General features: G+C 40.0%; 1 protein-coding gene across 1 annotated transcript in view; it reads right to left on the bottom strand.

Moving 5' to 3' along the window:
• MRPS9 (mitochondrial ribosomal protein S9) overlaps nt 1-22,923 on the bottom strand; it is a 38,798-nt gene that overhangs the window by 8,055 nt on the left and 7,820 nt on the right. The window contains exons 2-7 of the mRNA XM_083735639.1: nt 22,216-22,395; nt 12,815-12,877; nt 12,695-12,725; nt 11,072-11,151; nt 3,424-3,512; nt 751-826 (exon numbers count right to left, since the gene is read on the bottom strand). Coding sequence (XP_083591765.1) covers nt 751-826; nt 3,424-3,512; nt 11,072-11,151; nt 12,695-12,725; nt 12,815-12,877; nt 22,216-22,395 — 519 coding nt within the window. The remainder of the gene's footprint in view (nt 1-750; nt 827-3,423; nt 3,513-11,071; nt 11,152-12,694; nt 12,726-12,814; nt 12,878-22,215; nt 22,396-22,923) is intronic.

Consider the following 22,923-nt stretch of genomic DNA (forward strand, 5'->3'; position numbering starts at 1 on the left):
CTTCCTCTCTTCATATTCCCTGCTTCCACAAACCTTGAAGCCTGTTGCCAGAGTGGCCAGGCTCATGGGAGATAAAGCAGTGAAGTAAAGCGACTAGCCAATCCTCCTGTTTTCCAAATAAGAGTTCATTTAAGGGGGAAAATAGTGAATAAGAAGAATGCATATCAAAATGAAAACAAACTTAGGATCTAGCTATCTAGCCTTACACTTTGAGCATGCTAGGAAGTTCAGCTAGCATGCCTGGAATATGCATGACTCTTTGAGATGTTTCAATGAAGCCAAAGAAAATTAAAAGAAACACCTTGGGTGGCAGAAGGTTGGATAGGGAAAAGCCAACCAATGAGGAAGAGAACAGGGACACCAGGAAGCAGGTCAAATAGACAGGAACTTTTGCAGATGGATGCTTGGGACAATTATCATTTTGTTCAAACAGGGGAAGAAGTTAAACTGGAAGGATTTCCTCTTGGGTTCCTGTCAGACAGATTTAACTAAAGAGAAGTGCTGCTTTGAGAGAATCCATTCAGTCTCTCACAATTTTAGTGAACAAGTTGTCCAAATGTGGCTTACGTAATTTGTATAGGAATCAATACAGATTCTTCAATATGTGTGTTTATGTGCACGAAAGAGACCAAGAACATGAATAATTCCTGTCTCCAAGGAAAAGATTTTTTCAGAATCCTTAAAGAAAAACCCATGTAGCTGTTCCGTTAAAATACAAGGTTCATTAAATAAAGGAGATTAATTACTCACATCTTGATCTGACAGTTTTTCCACTATCATTTCTTCCAATTCCTCTTTAATCAGCCATCTGCTGCCAATCAGGTTTCTGTTTAAAATATCACATATATTCTCTTTTTAACTAATCATGCAATTAGACTAAGATTGCAAAGGGCCACACATACAGTCACACTTCATTTGGAAATATACTTGTCTTTTACTTTGAAAAAGTGCAAGTTACATTTACAAACTTTCTATTCCCAAAAGCAAAGAGCAGTAGCTCCGGTGTCATAATTTTACTTTATTAACAAGTAATATTTCTAAAGTGGTTGAGAGTTAAAAGTCCGGGCATCAGTTTAGTTTAAAGGCAACTTTCAGCAGCATTCTAATGTGTATGTAAATCAGCTGTACCAGAATGAAATTTAATACACAAGATTTCAAAAAACACAACACAAAAGACCGCAAACATAGCAAGAAATAGTATTTTATCTTCCCCATAACTCTTCCCTTCTATCTAGTGGTAATTGCAGGGTGTGAAGCACTGAAGTAGAAAGGGAATACAAAGTCTTCTGGGATTTCAACACCTTATCTAGATCAGCTCTGGTGCAAGACAGACTGACCAGTTGCCGGCCAATTGCAGAACACTCAGTTCCTGGAGGGATGACGTGCATCCAAAAGAGCTGTGGTAAAACACAGTAGGGGCAGCATAGGATTGGATTAGCCACAATTTGAAAACAAAAATAACTATCTTACAGTCTTGCCATGTGCTGCAGGCAAAAGAGAAACCAGGCATTCTCTGGTGTTGTTTGTTTCATACATCTTGTATATCACCACACGGTGGACAGCGGAAAGATGAGCGCCCCCTGGGCTTGGTGCCATTCATTTATCAGCTTGTTCCTCTGCCCTTTAGGCTGTTTACTTTCCTTCTGTTCTTCTCATGCTTACTTTTCCTGAACGGCTTTATCTTTTATCCCTCATTCTACCTCTTCGCTTCATTTTTCAAGAAGAATTCTGTCTCTTCATGCTAACCTTTCCCTCCAGTTGAAACCTTACATTTCACCAAGGCTATATACACACCATACATTTAAAACACCCACTCAAAGGAAAACAATCAAAAAAATGGTTGGGAGCTGCAATTTACCTTCCAAAGAGCTATAGTTTCTGGCACCCTTATAACAAGCTAGCTTTCAGAATTCTTGGGGTGGGTTTGCTTTAAATGCATGATGTGTATGTAGCCCAAGCCTAGTCCTAACAAGGGGTGCTGCTGTTGTTTTTTGGAAGTCTTTTAACCTTCTTGTCAGGGATTTCCACAGTCACTGTTTTTCCAGTGCTCGTCTTCAACTTCCTCCTCCAATTTCATTTTCTTTTGGCCTTCCTAATCCACACCTTGGATAAGTCTTCCTTACACCACCACTCCAAGTAATGGCTCATCCTTTGGTACCAGCTGGTTTTCCTCAGCAAACGATTAGTTTCCTGAAGGTGTCCCAGTGCCAATTCATTCTGACATATCTTGGCTCTGCACACAATCATTTGGATGACAATCAATCCAAGGCAAAGAGGGAAGGCATACAGAGGAGGCTGTCCTCCATGAGGAAATCATTTCTAAATGTGAAAGCAAAGCAAAGACTGTGGAGAATCTCTTTTGGGGCTGTTACATTCACTACAGGGATACTAGCAAAAGTGACGTGCAGTTTCATCTCTTAATCAAGGAGGTGAAAGGCAAGTCTCACTGTCAACATTGTGTTTGCTCTTCATTCCTGCTCTAGGTTCTGATCTTTTTCCAAGCTAGGCAATTATCATACTCTTCTCCCACAGACTCTTATCACTCACTGTCTGAGCTATCTCTGCTTTAACTTTGACTCATTCCTAAAATCTTTCACTTCATCCGTCTCTCTCATATACCACTGAAAAGCTTACATTAGAAACACAATAAAGCCAGAGTATGACAAACCTAGATAGCATCTTAAAAAGCAGAGACATCACCTTGCCAACAAAGGTCCGTATAGGTAAAGCTATGGTTTTCCCAGTAGTGATGTATGGAAGTGAGAGCTGGACCATAATGAAGGCTGATCGACGAAGAATTGATGCTTTTGAATTATGGTGCTGGAGGAGACTCTTGAGAGTCCCATGGACTGCAAGAAGATCAAACCTATCCATTCTGAAGGAAATCAGCCCTGAGTGCTCACTGGAAGGACAGGTCCTGAAGCTAAGGCTCCAATACTTTGGCCACCTCATGAAAAGATAAGACTCCCTGGAAAAGACCCTGATGCTGGGAAAGATGGAGGGCACAAGGAGAAGGGGACGACAGAGGACGAGATGGTTGGACAGTGTTCTTGAAGCTACCAGCATGAGTTTGACTAAACTGCAGGAGGCAGTGGAAGACAGAAGTGCCTGGCATGCTCTGGTCCATGAGGTCACGAAGAGTCGGACACGACTAAACGACTAAACAACAACAACCTATCAACTCTCCACTCCTCAATAGTCTCCTTTGCTTACCTCCCAATTCTCTCCTCCCATCACTGGTCCTGGTAGTTAGGAATGATGGGAGTTGTAGTCCAACAACATCTGGGGACCCAAGTTGAGAAAGGCTGGCCTAGGCTAATAATACCACATAGCATGATATATCTTGAAAACCTTGTATGAGAACTGCATCTGCATCCCTCATCCCCAACATACTTTCATTATGTTCACAAAGAGACAACTTACAACTGGGATTTCTTCTCAGGCGGTAATAATCCTTGAGCACGCATTCGTTCTTGGTGTTCCTCAATATGAAGTAGCTTACCATACAATTCCTAGAATAGATACAAGGGTGAGCTCCACTTAAAACCTTTTTGCTGAAAATTTTGGCATCAAATATCAGTTAGAAGTTCAACATTAATGTCTCACAACTAATGTAACTAATCTGTAGAAAGGACTCTTATTACCTGAAAATGGAGACAATGTATGTACTTTTGTAACCCAAGAAAATCCTTAATAAAAACAATTATTGTGTGTGTGTGTGTGTGTGTGTGTGTGTGTGTGTGTTAGAAGTTCAGCTGCAAGACTACAGTACCACAACTCCCATATTTCCCCCTGAACTGTGGTACAAAGGGGCATAGCACATACCTTAACTAATTTCAGTTATAACAAACCATTGTGACCAGTGGTTTGTCTGTAGTAATAACCAAAAGAAAAACAATGTAATTCTTCAAACAATCCTGGCTCTTTAGCTGTAGAATCACCCGATTTAAGCCAGAATACAAAAGAATAAGGACGTTTACCTGATTACAACTTCCTGAAAAAAGGTTCTGACTGAACACTCGACAATGGTGTATCTGTCTCTAAACAAACAATAAGTGATAAGCTGAGAACAAACCTTGCCTTCCAATTGTGGTTTGTTTGGAGAGAAACAAACCACAAGCCCAAGTTGCACATAATGGTAAATCAGCTGTTGGTTTGCTTCCTCCCAGCACAGCAATAGCAAGAGCCAGGGAGTAGCACACTATAAAGCAGCATGCTGCTCGATCATATAAAACCATAGTTTACTGATTTATTATTCAGCATTTGGACTCAGCTATACAGCTGCCAATAAAACGTTTTAAGTGTGTTTTAAGTGCAATATACAATGTGACACTAGATGGCGATGGAAAGCCTTATGGCCTTATGAAAAATTCATTGTATTTTTAAAAACACTTAAAAAAGGCATTTTCAGAATGTTTTTTTAATGTGTGTAGATTTCACCTTTGAATCAGGTTCCAGGAACTGATATAATTTTTATTACATTCTTCTCTACGTACCAGCAACCCAGGCAATTCAGGACCTTTGGAAGAGGGTGGGATAAGAGATGGTCTTGCCCATGTAAGAAATACAACACTGCTGACTACCCTTTTAAAATGGAAGCTTGTCACATGAAGCAAGCCAAACCATAAAAATTGCAGTGCACACATTCATCTCTATTCTTCTCTATAACAATCTGATAGCAGGCTCTTAAAACTTCCTTCAAGCCTATGAGGGAAGATTACAGGTTGCTATGTCCCATTATCCTTCATTCTTGAGATTGGTAATGATGCTCTACATGGATGGAAGAAGAGGAAGATGTTGCTTCACTTATTGTGTTAGCTGGAATTATAGTTTGTTCATAAAGCTACATGGCCACTTTTACTCCATTATGATTCTAACCACATGGTGAATTGCTTGTTTCCCATTTGTAGCCATGCAGTGAACAAATGGTTACCTACACTTGGGATCTGTCTTGTAGTTTCTCAGACTGAAACCTTTAGACATTTGCACACCAATATGTTTTTGGAGCCCTTACCAAATAACCTCTCTAGTTTCAGAGTCTTCAGCTTACTATGCCTGGACATTTTCAAGTTTCTCTGTGAATTCAAGGACTGCAAACTTTTAAAAAGAGTCAAGCTGTGCACCAGACTCACAGCCAATGGTGCATGCAATGCAAACACAACCTTGATAACCATGCTGTCTTCCTGAACACTGGCAAAAAAATCCCTTCTCCCAGCCCTGTTATAATGCTGTGTGAATGTGGCTAGGTCATAATTGCCCACAATATATTGTATAGCTCCTCAAAGGATGGGCATTTTCAGTTCACCTTTGGCTAAATGTATTTCACCACCCTCACTTATTTTTCTCAAATATAGTCTACATGGGGTGGAAAAAGATAACCTAAAGAGTTTTTATCTACTGACAAGGGTACATTCTGACATGGGAAGTTTTACTTGCTCATTTCAGATCCCATTTTCTTCATTCCTCAAAACACTCTGGCTGTTCTTAAATTTTATTGATGTGCATAGCTATAAAGGAAGGCATGTGCAAAATTATTTGCAGGATAACAAATCAATGGACAGGATAATGATGCATGCTATCTTGCAATGGTATAAGAATCTGAGAAGCATGTCACTTTGAAAACATCTGAAACATTTCAGAAAGGAATTCTTGCTTCTGCAGAATGGATAGGTGAAGATTTAACTAACAGTTTCCAGAGGCAACAGCCAAGTCATAAATATACATGCCCATATCCCTTACAAATGTGGCCATTATGCAGTAGATTTTATAAGATACTTGTGAGCCATATATATATTGTCATAAAACAGGAGGACTGCATCCTCGATCTTGTCAATTAACAAGACAGACAGTTTTAAACAAAGCTGTTGCTGAATAGTAAGTTAAGAGCAAGCACCAGGCTACTGGATCTTTGAACTATATCTTAAACAAACATAGTAGGTTATCAACATCATCAATACATTTAGACTTAGTTCTCTTGCCCCCAGGTTCAGAAGCACTGGAGAGAGGAAATAGGTGGAGTTCATATGCAACCAATATCTTAAAATGCCAGACACAGATTCTATAAGTTGCTGTTAGTTGGAAAACACTCTTCTGGTCTGTTTTTGTATTCTGTTTCTTAATTTGTTACATATAGCTGTACATATACAACATAACATGTTTGGGTTTCCAATGCCATTTTAAACAAGCCAATGATGTAAACTTGTAAAAGATGAATGATATTCTGAAGACTTCTAGTACAGCAGTTCCCAATTGATGGTTCGCACAAATTTAATAATTTAAGGGGTTAAGGCATTTCAGGATGCAGTCGAATTTGCAACTAAAGAAACCTTTTACGTCCCAAGCCAAACTCTTTTCAACAAACAGAGAAACAAAGATGAAACTGGGAATAGAAATGCTAAAGTAGTAATAAGCTTTAACATGTAAGCAGCATATGAAATGGAATATACAAGATGGATGATGGTCAGTGTAGATGCTACAAGGAAGCCTATTCATATTGCACCCAGTAACCTATATAAATGGCAGGGTGGTTGGCTCAACTGAAATAAATAACTGAAATATGACAGTAAAGCAAATGGTGATAGACACATGTAGGCAAAATGTATTTTATAAAAAAAAATAATATTGCAAATTATAAAAGGCTATGAGCACAAGATACAGTAAAAAAGTGAAATTATTTTACATTTACTTTTTAAAGTGTCAGTTTGGCACTTAACAAGTATCTCTCTAATTTCCATTAGCCTACGATTCTCATCTTTAACACCCTTACACATATTTCACATTTCCTGAGCAGAAGATGGGATGACTCCTGTTTAATGAAATGATTTATATCACTCTTTTTAATGAAGACATCTCTAAACGCCCTGACACGACTTAAGTAAATTTACAAATATTCTACAATCATTGCATTTCTGTTTGTCAAAAGGATTTCGTGTGCAGGAAGATTTTAATCAAGTGGTGAGCACAGCTATTCTTTGAAAAGGCCGTGTGTCTCAGGAAAACCTCACATGCCGCTTTCAAAAGGCAAGCAATGGGTAAAAAAATAAATAAAAGTTGGGCGCCTTGTAATATATTTTTTTAATTTCTTCATTATGATGGAATGTAACAAAACATCTTGCCCTTGGCTTGCTCTGTTTCAGCCAAAACAAATGCAAATGGCCTGTCAGATGACAGCTGCTTGATAAGGCTCCTCGACAAGACCTGCATGCTTTACTTTTTTCCGTGAAACTTGGGATGAAAGGCAGAAGGCAGGAAGAGAATTAATGTAGCATACAGTCTAAAGGCAATGCTACAACCGTGATTAAGTAGAAAAGCTAAAAGGCACAGATTTTCCACAGCCTCTCTGCGTGCAACCCATCCGTGTAACAAGTTGACAGGCCTAGCGCGTCAGCTCCATCATCCTCTCCGACAGCTAAAACGCAGCGCTGCATCCCTTTTCAGAGAAAATTTGCGTCTGCACCATGAAGCGTTGTACATTATTTCTTAGCACTGCAGGGGGCTCAAGTCCATATGGAACCTTCACAAATATTACCACAGATCAAACCAGCAGCGTTTCGAGGCAGATTTGACATACCTATTTAAATGAACAGTAGGGGTCCTCAGGCTGCCTCAGGCTGTGCAGGAGAAAACCTCTCTGGAAAGCCTACGCTGCAGCTCCATTACTCAGCAAAGACACACTCTACATTTATCATTCATTTCATTTCTGCCAGGGCAAGAAGCTCATTTGCCCAAGGTCAACCAAAAGAAAAAATAATTCCTCTCTTCTCCCTCTACAGAAATAAATGTACCTGACAAGTGGGGATTTTGTCCTTTGGGTGTGTGGAGTACAAACACACACCAGATAATTCTAAAATGCACAGTAAAGCCACAGTGTTTTTTGTTTTTGTTTTTACAGAGGAAGTCCTCTAAATGGTACTGCAACCAGAAGTAGATACCAAGGGAAACAAGAGTTCAGTGGCATCACCAGGCTGAAAAGTTATCAATCAGATTACATATATATATATATATATATATATATATATATATATATATATGCTTTCGTAGATTTTCACGGGTACAGGAATGCAGGTTTTGGTGTCCTCGGGTGTCTTCCCGTGTAAAAGTTGGGGTGTCTAGGCGACGTTTCGACGAGGTCTCACTCGTCATCTTCAGGCTGGTGCTTTCGGCTTCTTGTTACTGGAACAGAGCGGGATCTCAATGTTTGAGTTCCTATAAATACTGTAGAGGGGGTGTGGTGTCTAGCCTCCAATGTTCTGGGCAGAGAGGAAGTTCCCAGGCTAGTGTGCCTTTTCTTCTTTTGTTCCTTAATTACTTGAGAGATACCTTGAGTGATTTCTTGAGTGATATCCTGAGTACCACTTAGGTGGGTCATTAGGTGTGGATTAGTTGCTAAAGTCTTTGTGTCTTGACCTCTTGAACTTTGTGAAGAGTTTTCCTGAGAAGATGGCTGTATTGCACTTAGTTGTGCTTTGGCTTGGCTTCGTGTATAGGGGCGAGCTGTGGTTTTGTGGCTTGTGTCAGCCAGATCTGTGTAGGGATTGCAGGGGGGTGCAGCATCCGGAGGTGCCACCATGGACTGGCTACTGGATGGTGTCAGTAATTCATCTGTGGAGAGGGTCTGGGTTTGGGTCTGGTGTGGTTGATTGGTGTTGGCGTTCTGTGTGCCTCTGGATCTGGTGTCAGTTTTTGTGGGGAGGGCTAATTTCCAGATGTGCAATCCCTACACAGATCTGGCTGACACAAGCCACAAAACCACAGCTCGCCCCTATACACGAAGCCAAGCCAAAGCACAACTAAGTGCAATACAGCCATCTTCTCAGGAAAACTCTTCACAAAGTTCAAGAGGTCAAGACACAAAGACTTTAGCAACTAATCCACACCTAATGACCCACCTAAGTGGTACTCAGGATATCACTCAAGAAATCACTCAAGGTATCTCTCAAGTAATTAAGGAACAAAAGAAGAAAAGGCACACTAGCCTGGGAACTTCCTCTCTGCCCAGAACATTGGAGGCTAGACACCACACCCCCTCTACAGTATTTATAGGAACTCAAACATTGAGATCCCGCTCTGTTCCAGTAACAAGAAGCCGAAAGCACCAGCCTGAAGATGACGAGTGAGACCTCGTCGAAACGTCGCCTAGACACCCCAACTTTTACACGGGAAGACACCCGAGGACACCAAAACCTGCATATATATATATATATATATATATTTCTATAACTGAACTTCAGTACACAATTCATTCTATAGTGGATGCATGGGTTGCGAATGTGATCCATGTGGGAGGCACGTTCGCAACCCGCAGTGTTCACAACCTGCAGCGCCGTGTCTGCGCACGCATGGGTTGAGATTTGGTGCATGTGCATAGTGTGATTTAGCGCTTCTGCGTATGCGTGATCGCCGAAACCCCGAAGTAACCCATTCCGGCACTTCCAGGTTTGGCGCGGTGCACAACCCGAAAAGGCACAACCTAAAGCGTCTGCAACCCAAGGTATGACTGTACTAGATTCTTCCACAAAGTCAGTGAATCAAGTTCTACAAAGAGACAACATGCATCAAATACTGTCAATATGTTCCTTCTGTAGGAAATAGGTTTAGAGATTCTTTAGTGATGCCCTTCGGATATTCTTGGACTCCCAACTCCCATCAGCTACAACTTGCATGGTCAATGGTCAGGAACGATAGGAAATGTAGTCCTGCTATATCTGAAGGGCACTATATTAGCTACCCACGCTTTAGTGGATTGTTATGTAGGAGTCACTAGAAATCACAGTATGGGCTCAACTAAGAACTGCCATGCTGGACTGACCAAAATTCCATCTGATCCAGAAATTCAGCTGTGGCAAGCTAGACAGACATAGTGTTTCTTAACATGGATGTCTGATGCCTAGCGATTACAGTTAATAGGCATGGAGAGATGTTTCCTCCTGTACCTTACTGGGTAGTGTTGGGCAATACTTTTAATCTACCTACTAATTTTTACAACTGCTGGTAAATTTCACAAAAAAAGCCTTTCTGTTAATCCCATGCCCACACTTCAGAGGTGTCATTTTCTTTTGGACCTGGGGAAGGAACTTGTCTAAGTTCATAAATGCCTGTTCTTAAAAGAAAAAGAAAAAATAGGCAGCTGCAGACTTTCTTCACCATAGTGATGCAGGACAATTGCATAAAATTTAAGCTAGATTTCTTACAGCTTAGCAAACAAAACAAGTCAAATGGGAAATCAGCTCACTTGTTTAGTGACCACCTAATGTGTGAAGTGAGATGTGCAAAGGCAGCAGAAAAAAGGAAAGAAAGGACAAGCTAAGGACTAACACAACAACCACAATGATCAGGCATGAGGCTTACGATTTCTACCACTACCAATGTTCATGTCCTAACACAATGCAGTAGTGGGCAACAGCATGTGGGTGGCTCCCACATTCTCTACCCAGATTTGTACCAGCACCGAGTCACTGTCAAAGTGGATTTAGAGAACCGAGAGCCACGAAGTACCCATGCTCTATGGAGAGGCTGTTCTTTGTAGTCTCCAAGTAAAAAAAAAGTAAAAGTGGTTGAGGCTAGTGCTTTACTCAGGATCCCGATTTTAAACAAAGCAATGTGAACTCCAGTGGAATTCACACCAATTCTCATGTTTGAAAGGGTAGGATAGCTGCCAGTCAAAACACAGCACTGGCCTCTTGCAATTTTCCTGTGTGCTCAAATGTCAAGCTATTACAAGTAAATGTACATTAAAGCTTTAAACCTGCTTCACACATTATCTAATATGGCCGTCAATAAGAAACATCTAGCTGCCTTCTGCAACTTTCCTCTCCTTCAAGAATACTGTACATTTTAAAAAGGATTGCCATACAAATTTGCCTCTGGTCATCTTTCATTAGTATTTTACTTATCACAGTCTGAAATTCTTTCGTAGCAAGACTGGTTTAGTAACTATGGGGGAAACCAAAGCTAATAGTCATTCCTTCCTTTGGTAACAAGTTTGCCCTAAGAAAATTACGACAAACATACACATTATGTAATAAGTGGCCATTATTTTGGTCCACTAGGAAAAAGCCATTAGATAACTTACATGCATTACAGAATAATAGGACTGCTTGCCAGTGTAAAAGAGAAAGTGAAATGGGCGGCCATCTTTGTCCCACTGGATTGCTTAAGGAAAAGAAACAAGGAGGCAAATGTAATGGTAATCACAGAAGTCTAAAAAACAATCTATAGTTTAAACAGGAATAATAAAACCCCATGCAGCACCCAGAACCCCCTCCCATACTGTTCAGAGAATGCCAGGATATTCTCTGCGGTTAATTTTTTATAAAAAGACAACGTTGGCACCACAATCTCAACTAATAATTTATCACACTGCTTAACCATGATAAGGTTATGATCCTGTCTAATATGTGACAGTTCTTCACTCTAAGCTTATTACCTCTCAGCCTGGTCTTACTGGTCACAGAAACTAACCAATTATAGAAACATTTAGCATATTAAAAAGGCACATACTACCTCAGCCTTATCTATTTGCAGTTAAATATGCTTATTTCTATAATATAGCCCAATACTAGCTCCCAGTGATCTAAATTGAACTTGCTTCCAAGTGTTCATGCTCTGTATTGCAATCTCACGTTGGCATCAGGCACATTTACACAGGGAATTATAGCAAAGCACACACAGAAGAGAAACCAACAAGAATGAACTGGTATGAAAAGTGCAGCTCCAGATTAGATAAAGATATACCAGCAATGTAGAGGTGCAACTACGGCAACAGGCTGCGGTCAGCTCTTTTAAAAACATATACCGTTCCCCTCAAACTAAAAAGTCAAGATATTTAAGGACCAAGATTTGTGAACCTTAAGGATAAGATATAAACACTGTGATTAGTGACTGCAGAAAGCTTTAACCACCACCTGCAAGGTAAAAAGTTGTGGAATTCCACTGTCCCAATATTACTTTTGCGTTGAGGTCGCCAATAAATTTCACGATCTCTTTGGTCAACTGAGAAATGACCATAGGAAGATTAAAAGAAGAGCAAAATAACAAATAAAGGAATCACACAAATATGGCCTGGGATCCAAAGGGCCAGGCAAATTATTCTGCATACCCAAAGAGTATTGAACTTGTTTTATTATTTTTAATATATCCTCAACCCCCAATGACACACAGCAAGCCACTTCTGAAACAGGTATTCCGAAGCAGTCTGTGATGTGTCAAGGATATCTTTGCTTCCTAGTGAGGAAGGGACTGCTGACCATTAGGTCCAGTCGTGGCCGACTCTGGGATTGCTGCACTCATCTCGCTTTATTGGCCGAGGGAACCGGCGTACAGCTTCCGGGTCATGTGGCCAGCATGACTAAGCTGCTTCTGGCGAACCAGAGCAGCGCACGGAAATGCCATTTACCTTCCCGCCGGAGCGGTACCTATTTATCTACTTGCACTTTTGATGTGCTTTCAAACCACTAGGTTGGCAGGAGCAGGGACCGAGCAATGGGAGCTCACCCCGTTGCGGTGATTCGAACCTGCCGACCTTCTGCTCTGTGGTTTAACCCACAGCACCACCCACAACATATAAAAACCCAGTGGGCATGGCAAAATTCCAGATGCATATTTAGTAGCTTTTTGTATCCCAGCTTTCGTGTACATGTGAACATAACAGAAAACAACTTAAGTGGTTTCACATACACAGTCTACCTCCACATACCTCTTTGCTTTGGAAACATTTCTTTGGGATGCTGTTTAAAAATATAATAAAATAGAGAAATGTTAGCACAACTTATACAAAAACTCTCTTTATATCTACAGCACTGAATCGTGTTCTTACCTTCATTACAGGTCTGGCCCTTTTGTCAAACAGACCAGAAGGAAAGAGATAGGCAATAGCTTTCTGCAAGAAGAGAAAAATAAGAATTTGTTAAAAATAATAATAAAAAAACCCTTTATTGATGATAATAAGAGTCATAAATTACAGCTCTCATCTCAGGAAATCTAGCACAGAGATGGGTAGACTTTATGCCTGTGGGATCTCTACCCTTTGACTTTCTTTTTACTAGATCTCCAAGTTGAGGTAGATAAAAAATACCACTGGAGAAGCAGATGGACCAACATACAGTATTTATTGAGAAGCAAGGCCTCTGAGCACATGCTAAGCCCCAGAACAAAACTCACAGTCCTTTCACATACAAATTCACTCCTGATTTCCTCCTAAGCCTTCTTTGTTTCAGCAGTCTTATTTTGGATGGAAAGTACCCTTTGTGTTCTTGCCATTGTTCAATGATTGGGAGACAGAAACACTTGTCAATCTGCTGCAAATCACTCTGAGGTCTACTGGCAGATCATGGTCTCCTTTCAGCCAGCCACATAAATTTGCCTACGATTCATCAACTCAGATCATATTAACTGTCAAGGTTAAACTCATACACTACCTTCCTAATTTGGGAACATGTATAATCCAATACCCTCTGTTTGCTTTAGGATGCTGGAGAAGGGAACAGAGTGCCGTTTACCAACAGCCAGCGGGAGTTTGACAGTCTTATTTTGCTTTGGCCTATGCTTCCAGAAAGAGTAGGAGTCCTATCGTGATCCTTGACATCAGCGGCAACTTCCTCTAAAGCATCAGTACATCATCATCATGTGACTTCTAGCAGGTCAAAATAACTGGCCCTGATACACTCTTATTGGCTGCTGCCTTTTTTATCATCACCAATTTTATGATTTGCATTGTTGTGAGTTGCAGGGCAGAAGGGAGGCTATATGCCTGAGTCCCTTCTAATTCCTGGATCCAGTAAGGGTTAAAATCTAAGTAGGGATGGGCCATTAAGGTAACAAAGGAAGTGGCTCTGTGCCAGACAGCCCCCTCCCTCAACTCACTGGGAGTCAGAAAGGCAAAAGCCAGGGCTGGGATTTGTGTGTGCGAGCTAGAAGCAAGAAGCTTCTAGCTTCTGCAGGGCAGACAGCTGGGAGAGACAGAACCATGCCTGATTCCTGTTTGAATCCAAGCCTGCAGCTATGAGAGAAGCAAGACCCTCTTGGGGTGTTAATGCTCTGAGTCCCTCCATCATAAGCTTAGGCTGTTTATATGTGTAAATAAACCTTATATCTTAAAGACACCACAGTATCAGCTATCCCTCATTCCAAGGAAACCAAATCCTGGGTAAGCGCCTGAAACCCCGCACCGCTCAGAGATTGGTGTGTATGCTTCTGGAAAGAAGTACCTGATTTCACTGTGTTGTGTCCAGACACCCATCCTTAAATAGGAAAGACATTGTCTTTTCATGGAGGACACACAGAACCAGTGGAGGCTCCAGATGAAGAGTGGGAGGTGGGTTTTGCCAGTGAGTTCTATCCACCAACAGTTTAGATCCAACCCATTGAGATCAACTTGTAAGAAAATAGCTCCAACTCTGTGACACCTCAAGTCTGCATAAGGTCTGATGCACATGCATGCATTTCCCCCACTTGGTTCAGGCTGCAGGTGAAAGCACTTGCAAGTGCTAGCTATTTCCAACTTTTCAGCGAACAAGGAAGTCCATAATAGCTCTGAGCTCCATGTCAGCAGAGTGCACGAAGCTCTGAGTTGGGCTAATGTGTTTACATTGGTGTGCTAGGAAGATATCTAGTATGACATTTTAATAATTTTAAAGCTATCTAATATAGCATACCTGTGCTACAACGTAGCACAGAGGTTACATAAAATTATGTAAAATTCATTATGATTCTGAACCCTGAACTGTTGCATAAAGAAATACTAGTGCAAGCAAAATTTGTCTACAATGAGAAGAAAAAGTCTCAAGTCTGCAGTTAATATTTCTCTCTCTGAAGAATTGTGTTGTATTGCTGGTTACATTAACTCAAGGCTATTACACACTGATAATATTTTCTGTGGACACAGATTGGTTTGTCAACGCTATCAACCCACTTAATATGCGTGGAGTGTATAAAGACCTCACCTATTACTTTATTAATACCCTATTGGCATTCCAAACAGAAATTCTGAGAATTCAGCAGCAAACAGAAAGGATTAACTTGATTTTCTGGAATGGTATTTTGATTCTCTTAGTGACTTGATGAATTCCCATTTGTTAGTCAATGGGGATATTGCACATATACAGAGTAGGTGAACATTCATTTGTGAACAAATGGGGATTAATTATAATGACAATAGAAAAACCCACTGCAAGCCAACGGATATTAAACACCATATAAAATAACATATCAAAAGAATATATTATGGAATACTGGGACCGACTATGTATACTTATTAAGTAGTCTCTTCAGTGCCAGCTTCTGCTTGATGATTCAAACAATAATTTCAGCTACAAGAGCCTAAACACTGACTGTTACATATCTGTAATTAAAGTAGAACAGAGTATTGCCTGTGTACATGCTAAAGAGGTAGAAAACGAGGCGAAGGCAATGATGAGCACAAACTATGAGCGCTCTGCACAAGACTTTTCAATGACCTGCTTCTTTCTTGGTGGCATTCCCACATCACTGAATGGTAAGAGATCCACTTGGCCCCTCACTGAAAATCTGAACTGAAACCAAATGGCTAAAATGGATTCACATGCACATGCAATCCCAAGTAAGGAATTTCCAATAAAATTTCTATCAAAAAGATTTGACAACAGCAAAACTTTCTGCTGGTTTATCATAGAATGGTAGAGTTGGAAGGGACCAGGAGGGTCATCTAGTCCAACCCCCTGCACGGCAGGAATCATTTGCCCAACATGGGGCTCAAACTCACAACCCTGAGAATTAAATTATCATGCTCAACCTGAGCTAACCTGCAACCTTAAAATCATACTTTTGGGGTGATCTGAGATAGCAAGAAGGACATGTTCATCTAGACTGCAGGCACCGGAAGATCCAGCTGCTAGTGCTACTCATATCTATCCTGCAAACATATGGCACTCTAAAGGACAACAACCTAAAGGTGACTTACTGTGCAACGCTAGCATAAGAAAACTTGCTCTAGTATGTGCCAACATCAAAACTCAGTACTATTAGGATGCTGAAATCTTAAGTCAGAACCCCGTTACTGTTCTACAGATCCACACCTCTTTTCATCTTATTATGTGGCTTCCAATGAAAATTCTAATGTTTTCATTCATGTCGTTTCGTCATGAAGCCCAAGGTACTTAAGCAGTCCAGTCACTGGTAAAGCTTAGCTTCAGCAAAGCTACTGGAATTGGTGCCCTCAGACCACAACACTTTTTTGTTTTTTTAAAATCACAGCAGAAAGCCTGATTTCTTGTGGACATCTGTATATATGAAGACCATGCTTTACAGAAGCAGCTCACCACACCTAACTCCTTCAACTCAGGGCAGCCTCAGTTGTGATCTTTGGTGCAATGCAAGATACTGATGCTGAATGAAATAAGAGAGAAACTGTGGCACACAAGCGCAAGTTAAGAAGGTGCTTTGTTTTACAAATGTGGTTCAGTATTAATATGATGAAAATCTTTGGAGGCCCATGTATTTCTCCAAGTGTCTTAGGGTCCTAAAAGAGACAAAATAAGCTGTGCCTGTGCCAAGATTAGAGGCTGGCACTTCAGTAGCAGACAGGTGCCTCACGTTTTCCAAAAAGTAACCTGAAACTACTAGAGCAGTGCTGGTGAGCTGACCAATGCATACCATCACTCTACAAATAACACTTTTAAGTCTGTTCCTTCTATGAAAAAGAAACAAACTCCTGATGACTCACCTCTCATTTCTTCTCTACCAAAAAGTTCTAATTTATTTTTTAATTGAGACTTTAAGAAAAGGTGTGGCATTCAACTCAGTTTTACTCAAAGTAATCCCACTGCCATTAATGTGGCCGGGGCAACCCAGCCAGATGGGTGGAGTATAAATAATAAAATTGTTGTTGTTGTTGTTGTTGTTGTTGTTGTTGTTGTTGTTGTTGTTGTTGTTAATGGACCTAACTTAGTCATGTTCAGTAATTTCTCTTATTTTATTACTTTATTTATATCCTACCCTTTAATCATACTGGAACTCAAGGCAGCTTACACAAATTGAAACAGCCTACACCGAGTACGGCTTAGTTGACTACCACTCAAATAATTCTGTTCAAACAACTAAAGAAGCTGAAAGAAAGCATCCAGTCCAAATTACAGGTGTCTTGAAAATATTAATTACCAAATGTTTAATGCATATGTATTCAATACTAGTCACAATTTTTTTAAAAAAATATGTTTGATTCGTATGCAACTATAGCAACACAGTTTTTCAGTTTTGATTAATCTGATTGTTTTTGACTTGTCTGTCTCTTCTTTGGATAAATGTGCAAGCAGCAGCAGAGCTTATCTTAAGTCTGAAGAAGGTGGGCTACAGAATTCTAAATTACCCAATATTATTTTATTGTAAAGTTAGTAATATGTACTCGTCTAATTTGTGTTTGATTTGTTTCATAAAAATGTGTTCCTTTATAATTATTATTTATATTCCAATTTGATATTGGGGTGGGGAGACAGCAGCTTATGCTAAGTTGAGCATTCAGCTGAAACAGATCTCAAGAAATGGACCTATACATGCCAAATCAAATATGAGCAGAAAAGAAAGATGAATAGGGAGGCTAAAACTGCTGCGGGGGTTATATGCTCCCATACATTCAGGACCCAAATTACACAAAAACATTACTCTGGATAAACGTTAAGGATAAAATTAATGTAGACTTTGGCACCCTTTTTTAAGTGAGCTGCAATCACATGTTCTGATGGACCCTGAAGGAAGCAGGAATTACTATAGCCTCACATGGAAAGAAAATAGATACTTTGGCTTCAAGAAAATGTTATCAAGAGGAAGACACATAATTCGTTTTCAAATACAAACTAGGTCTGATGTTCTGTTTCCAGGTTATATCATCACATAACTGCATGAACCCCAGTATTTTTATTTAGAACTGGGTATAAAAAATGATGTTATGTTACCAGCCAAATGTATAGGCAATATATAAAAAATTAAAGTATTTTCCTGCTTTCTTATAGGAGTCTCTCAACTGATGTTTTATTCTCTTCTGAAATGTAAGTTTTAGCCAACAGGCTTTATAACATCTCCTCCAACTTTCTTTCAATTCCCTTCAAAAGCAACCTACAGCTACTTTATATTTTGTAATAAAAATCAAGGTATCATAAACTTCCCCCTTGGTAGATTTGCAGCAAAAAAGGAAAAAAAGGGGGGTGGGGAGAGACATGTTCTTTTGGAGAAAAGGAAGCTTTCCCTACACCTTTTAATAAATATACTTTACGCAATAAAATTATTCGTCAGAGAGAACTATGCTGCTCTGCCTCCTGGAAAAAGGCATTTGTCAATGAAGTTAGTTTCTTAAAACATTTGTTTTACATTTATGCATTAGACATTAGGTCACTATGCATTAGGTTGTGGGTTCTAGCCCCACAATGGGTGAAACGGGGATTGGACTAGATGAACCTTATGGTCCCTTCCAACTCTACAATTCGATGATTCCATGAAATGCTACAGGCAGTCTGCAAATCAGTACAATCCAGACGTTTGGCTTACCCTACCCACAAACTTATTTAGTGCTCACATATACCAACAACTCTCACCTTTCTTTATCAAGCTTTGAACAAGGAAGCAGTCTTCAACAGAGGTCCAAAATAAATAACAGGATGATGTGACTGCATTTAATGGATTATAAAATATCATTCCAAGTTGGCTTGGGTACTGGTTGGGCTACCTTTTTTTGAATGGTTATATGTTAATATCATCTAACTGTTCAAAGCTAAGGTGTGTTTGCACCATACATTAAAAATGAAATCACAAAATAAAAGGATTACATTCTCAACCCAGGGAAAAGCACTAGGTCAGGACTGCAATCTCTATTAATTAGGTATCCCAGCTGGGCAGCGGGTATGCAGCTGTTAACTTGATCAATGACTTACCTAAATGTCATCTCTACTGATTCGCTTATAAATTACCAGCAAGTGAGACTAATGTACAGGTGCTAATTTATTTAAACTGTTCTCTACAGTTCTACATAGCTTTATAAACTGCATCTGGCACCTAATGTTAGCTGTCAGTTGTACTTAGACATGCCTGTCCTAACGACTCTGTTCATTAGAAATGAGCACAAATTATGAAATATTGTGAAAAATGATACATCAAATGGAATGGGCAAAGCGAATCAATTAGAGAAACTTCATACTGCATATTCACACATAGGAGAATAAAACATCCGGATTTCAGAGCACGGTGTATAATACCAATTAAAAAGCAATTGGTAGACTTCTGCAGAGTTATATATCAATTTACTGGAGTCCCCCCGCCTCTCCCCAAGACACACAGTTGTAATTTATAGCTTAACTTTTTATTTCTAAAAAATAAAACCACCAGGAAAGCACTACTCTGCGCAAAAAAATATCTCGTGAACGCAATGACAACCCCGTTAACATATTTCTCTGTATGACTTGTTTCAAAACACACACATCCAAAATGCCAGTAAGAAAAAGAACCCTAGGATGTCTACTTTGGAAATACACGACACACACTGATTAACAGTAGACGACAGGAGATGCATAAGTACTCATCAGAAGGAATTATTACCATTCCAAGTGTAAAGCCTGATAATTCTGCTGCCAGTGCTAAGCGGCTTTTATATTTTTATAACAGAAATTTAATTATGCATAGCAGACACTGTTATACAGCCTAAGTATTTACAACACCTGATGTTATTTGAACAAGTATTACAAGTACTATGCTTTGCTAAGTAAAATGTTGTTCTTTGTTGTCTTCTCTTTTTTTAAAAAAGATAACGTGTTGAACTGGTCTTATACTTGACATCTGCAAGAAGGAGAAAATGAGATTTTTCAGGATATACCTCACTTTTCTCAAGGAAAAGTTTTCTTGAGGAGGTAGTTTGCACTAAACTAGACTTGGGCCTAACTCCTAACTCACAAAGTTGTATCTAAAACCTCCTGTGTTTCTTGGCCACAAAGTTGGGGTTTGGTACAGGATCTTAAGATTACATCATATTAGGGCTCAATATAGTTTCAGGTGACTTTTTTGTCTTCTTAAAGCATCTTATATTATTGGAAGGAACTGCTGGGGAAGAACTGGCACGTGTGAGTTTAAGAGTCTATCTAACTAGACTGTTTGGAGGCAAGCTGTGTTCTAAAAGACAAAGCACTAGTAAATGCATATAAAAGCAGCAGTGTGGTGGGGAGATCATTTTTTTGCAGAGAAAAGAGCAAAGAGTTCCACACTCTACCCATGCCTCCTCCCTGCAAAATGAATGAATGATCTCTTCCCCAAATGCTTTTTCCTTGGCCTGATTTCAAGATCAGAACTTATCCCTTACAAAGGTGGGAGAGAGAGGCAGGCACCCAAGTTGGGGGACTGAGGGAAGAAAGAAGGCAAGGAATGAGTTCAACTGCCCCATTCTCGCCCACTACTTTGTTCCCTGTTTTTTGCAAAAACACAAGGGAATGTTATACTTTCCGTTTTGATTTTTACCAGTCCCAGCATTCAGATAGGGATGCTGGCAATCACTTTGTCCGGGCTGCTGAAATTTCCCACTGCAGGATGAATCAGAGTAACTGTCCCTGGCTAGTGTAAATCAAAGCTTCTCCATCCTACGTATTAGTTGTTATATGCTCATTTCCAGGCCAGTCTTCCTTTCTGCAGAAAGAATGTTGGAGTCATCACTGACTTGTTTGGGCTACATCACTAACACCTCCTGGCTGCTGTGGCACATGCTACCTAGGATCAGAGAGAAAAGCGTCCCGGTATGTGTTTTGAACCAGCGGCATTGTTAGGAGTAGCACAGGAGTCTCAGCTTTTTTGGCACTGGGCTTACGGAATCATCCACCATTTTAAACTGACCAGAGCCAAATCTGTGCCCCAAATCTTAACAATCTCCCTTCAATCTCAGGGGAGGTCAACAAGCATTGAATTGGTCTGTTAGCCTTAACGAAGTTAATAAACATGAGGAAATGCAAGTAATTCAAGCTTAAAGAACTGACTTGCTTATCATAAGGTTTTTAATGCTGACACAGACTCTCTAGTGTGTGCCTTTACATCAAAGCTGCTCAGAGATCAATGCAACTCCATATAAACATGGCTTCATGCTGAGGCATGCAATGTGGAGGTCAAAACTTGAACCAGTCTAATAAATAAATTTGTACTGGGGGGGTGGCATATTATAAATCTCTCCCTTTGTCTCAGTAGCACAAGAGCTTTTGGCTGTACACTGTAGAACCAACCAGCAAGGTGCATGTGCCATTCTGGAAAGAATCAGGAAAAAGGATAGGACCAAAAGGGAAGATAAGACTATTTTTAAAAACTGAAACAACAAGGAGAATTAAAATTGCCCTGCTAGATCAGAATAGTTGTGCAATATTTTGTTTTCAACCATGGCCACCTACACAGCCTGCTTTCCAACATTTGTAGGTAAGTTAACGTGCTTCCATCTTGCTCGTCACAGCACCCAGTATTCAGAGATATTCTGCTTCTTTATGTGGAAGTTACATTAAACTGCAATGGTTCACAACTACTGACATTTTGTGCCATACCATCAAAAAATAACACAGGGTAGAATGTGGTGGGGTGGGAGAGATTAGATTGGAGGGAAGAAGGAAATATTAGTTCCAATGATTTTTTATTTTATTTGATCAGCAAAGCACCTAACACAGGGGCAACCAGAAAGAATTAAAGCTCACTGTCAAAGATGTACTTGAAGTCACAAATCAAAAGCGGAACAGGCATGTTTACTCTGAATAACCTCCTGTAGGTCTTGCTCCAAAATAAGCATGCAGAGTTGCAACCCAAGTGTTGGCCCTAAGTGTTGAAAAAGGTCACTTGCCAATGCTAGCTGTTATAGTATCATACATGAAACCCCAGCATAAGTCTACCCAGCAGGTCAAATTACGGGTAAATGCTTCCAAATGCTATATAAACCTTGATAGTGGTTCTTACGACCTCAGATCAAGGGGATTATCCATTAGTAGTTTTAAAAAGAACCTGCTGTGCTTTAGCAAGGTATAGTATAGAGTTCTGCAGTGTGATGTCTGACCTCGCACAGTAGTAGGGGTAGAATCTCTATTCAGAGCCACAGTTGCAATGTTTTCTATGTATAGTAGCATTCGCTTGTACGCTGACAGTTCGATTAAAATTCACGGAGAGCTGAGGGGCTCATGCTGAAGCAAAGAGCTTTCAATTCTGAAACCCTGCAGTAAATTACTTCTCCAACTGAGCAACCATACTTACATCAATATCCTCTTGGGTAAAAGTTTCTGGATCTTCTCCCATCATGTTGGCTAAATGTCTCTTTCCTATGTTGAAATCTTCAGTCTGTTTTTTGATAAAAGCTTCTGTGTACTTTTCAGGTCCTGAAGCGGCAACATTTTTCCTCTGCACTGTTGTGGTAGTGCAGATCAGTCTTAATGTCTAGGGAAGGGAAACACAGATCACAAACCTCAAAATAAAAAGGACAGCATGGATCAAGGCATAGAATCCGGCAACTGTGCTGAAGCTAAGACAGTCTGGACTCCTCAGTGCCCGGTAGAGACACTACCAGGGAACTCTTTTTATGCTGCCTTTCTTTCACTGACAGAAGATAGATAGGCAAGATATAACTGTAGAAAAACACATATACAGATGTGAGCTCACTTGAATTCTTGGATAAATTATACTGTCCCAAATGCATAACCCATCTCACAGGGCTATTGCTGTGGAGCTAATACTGTCCCAAATGCATAACCCATCTCACAGGGCTATTGCTGTGGAGCTAAAATGCATCTTAAACTCCAATACATTTTAAAATTTAATACATGTTAACATAAGACAATCCACTTAATTTTCCAGTTAAATACTACTGGAACACTTCCAGGGATCTGGAGCTTGTGATTTATATGAACTGAGTGAAATTTCATTGTTCCTTTCAAACATAAAGCTCTAAAGTAGTGGTAGGAAACT

The sequence above is a fragment of the Podarcis gaigeae genome (genome assembly GCF_964106915.1).
Source record: "Podarcis gaigeae genome assembly, chromosome: 4".
NCBI classification, from domain to species: Eukaryota; Metazoa; Chordata; class Lepidosauria; order Squamata; family Lacertidae; genus Podarcis; species Podarcis gaigeae.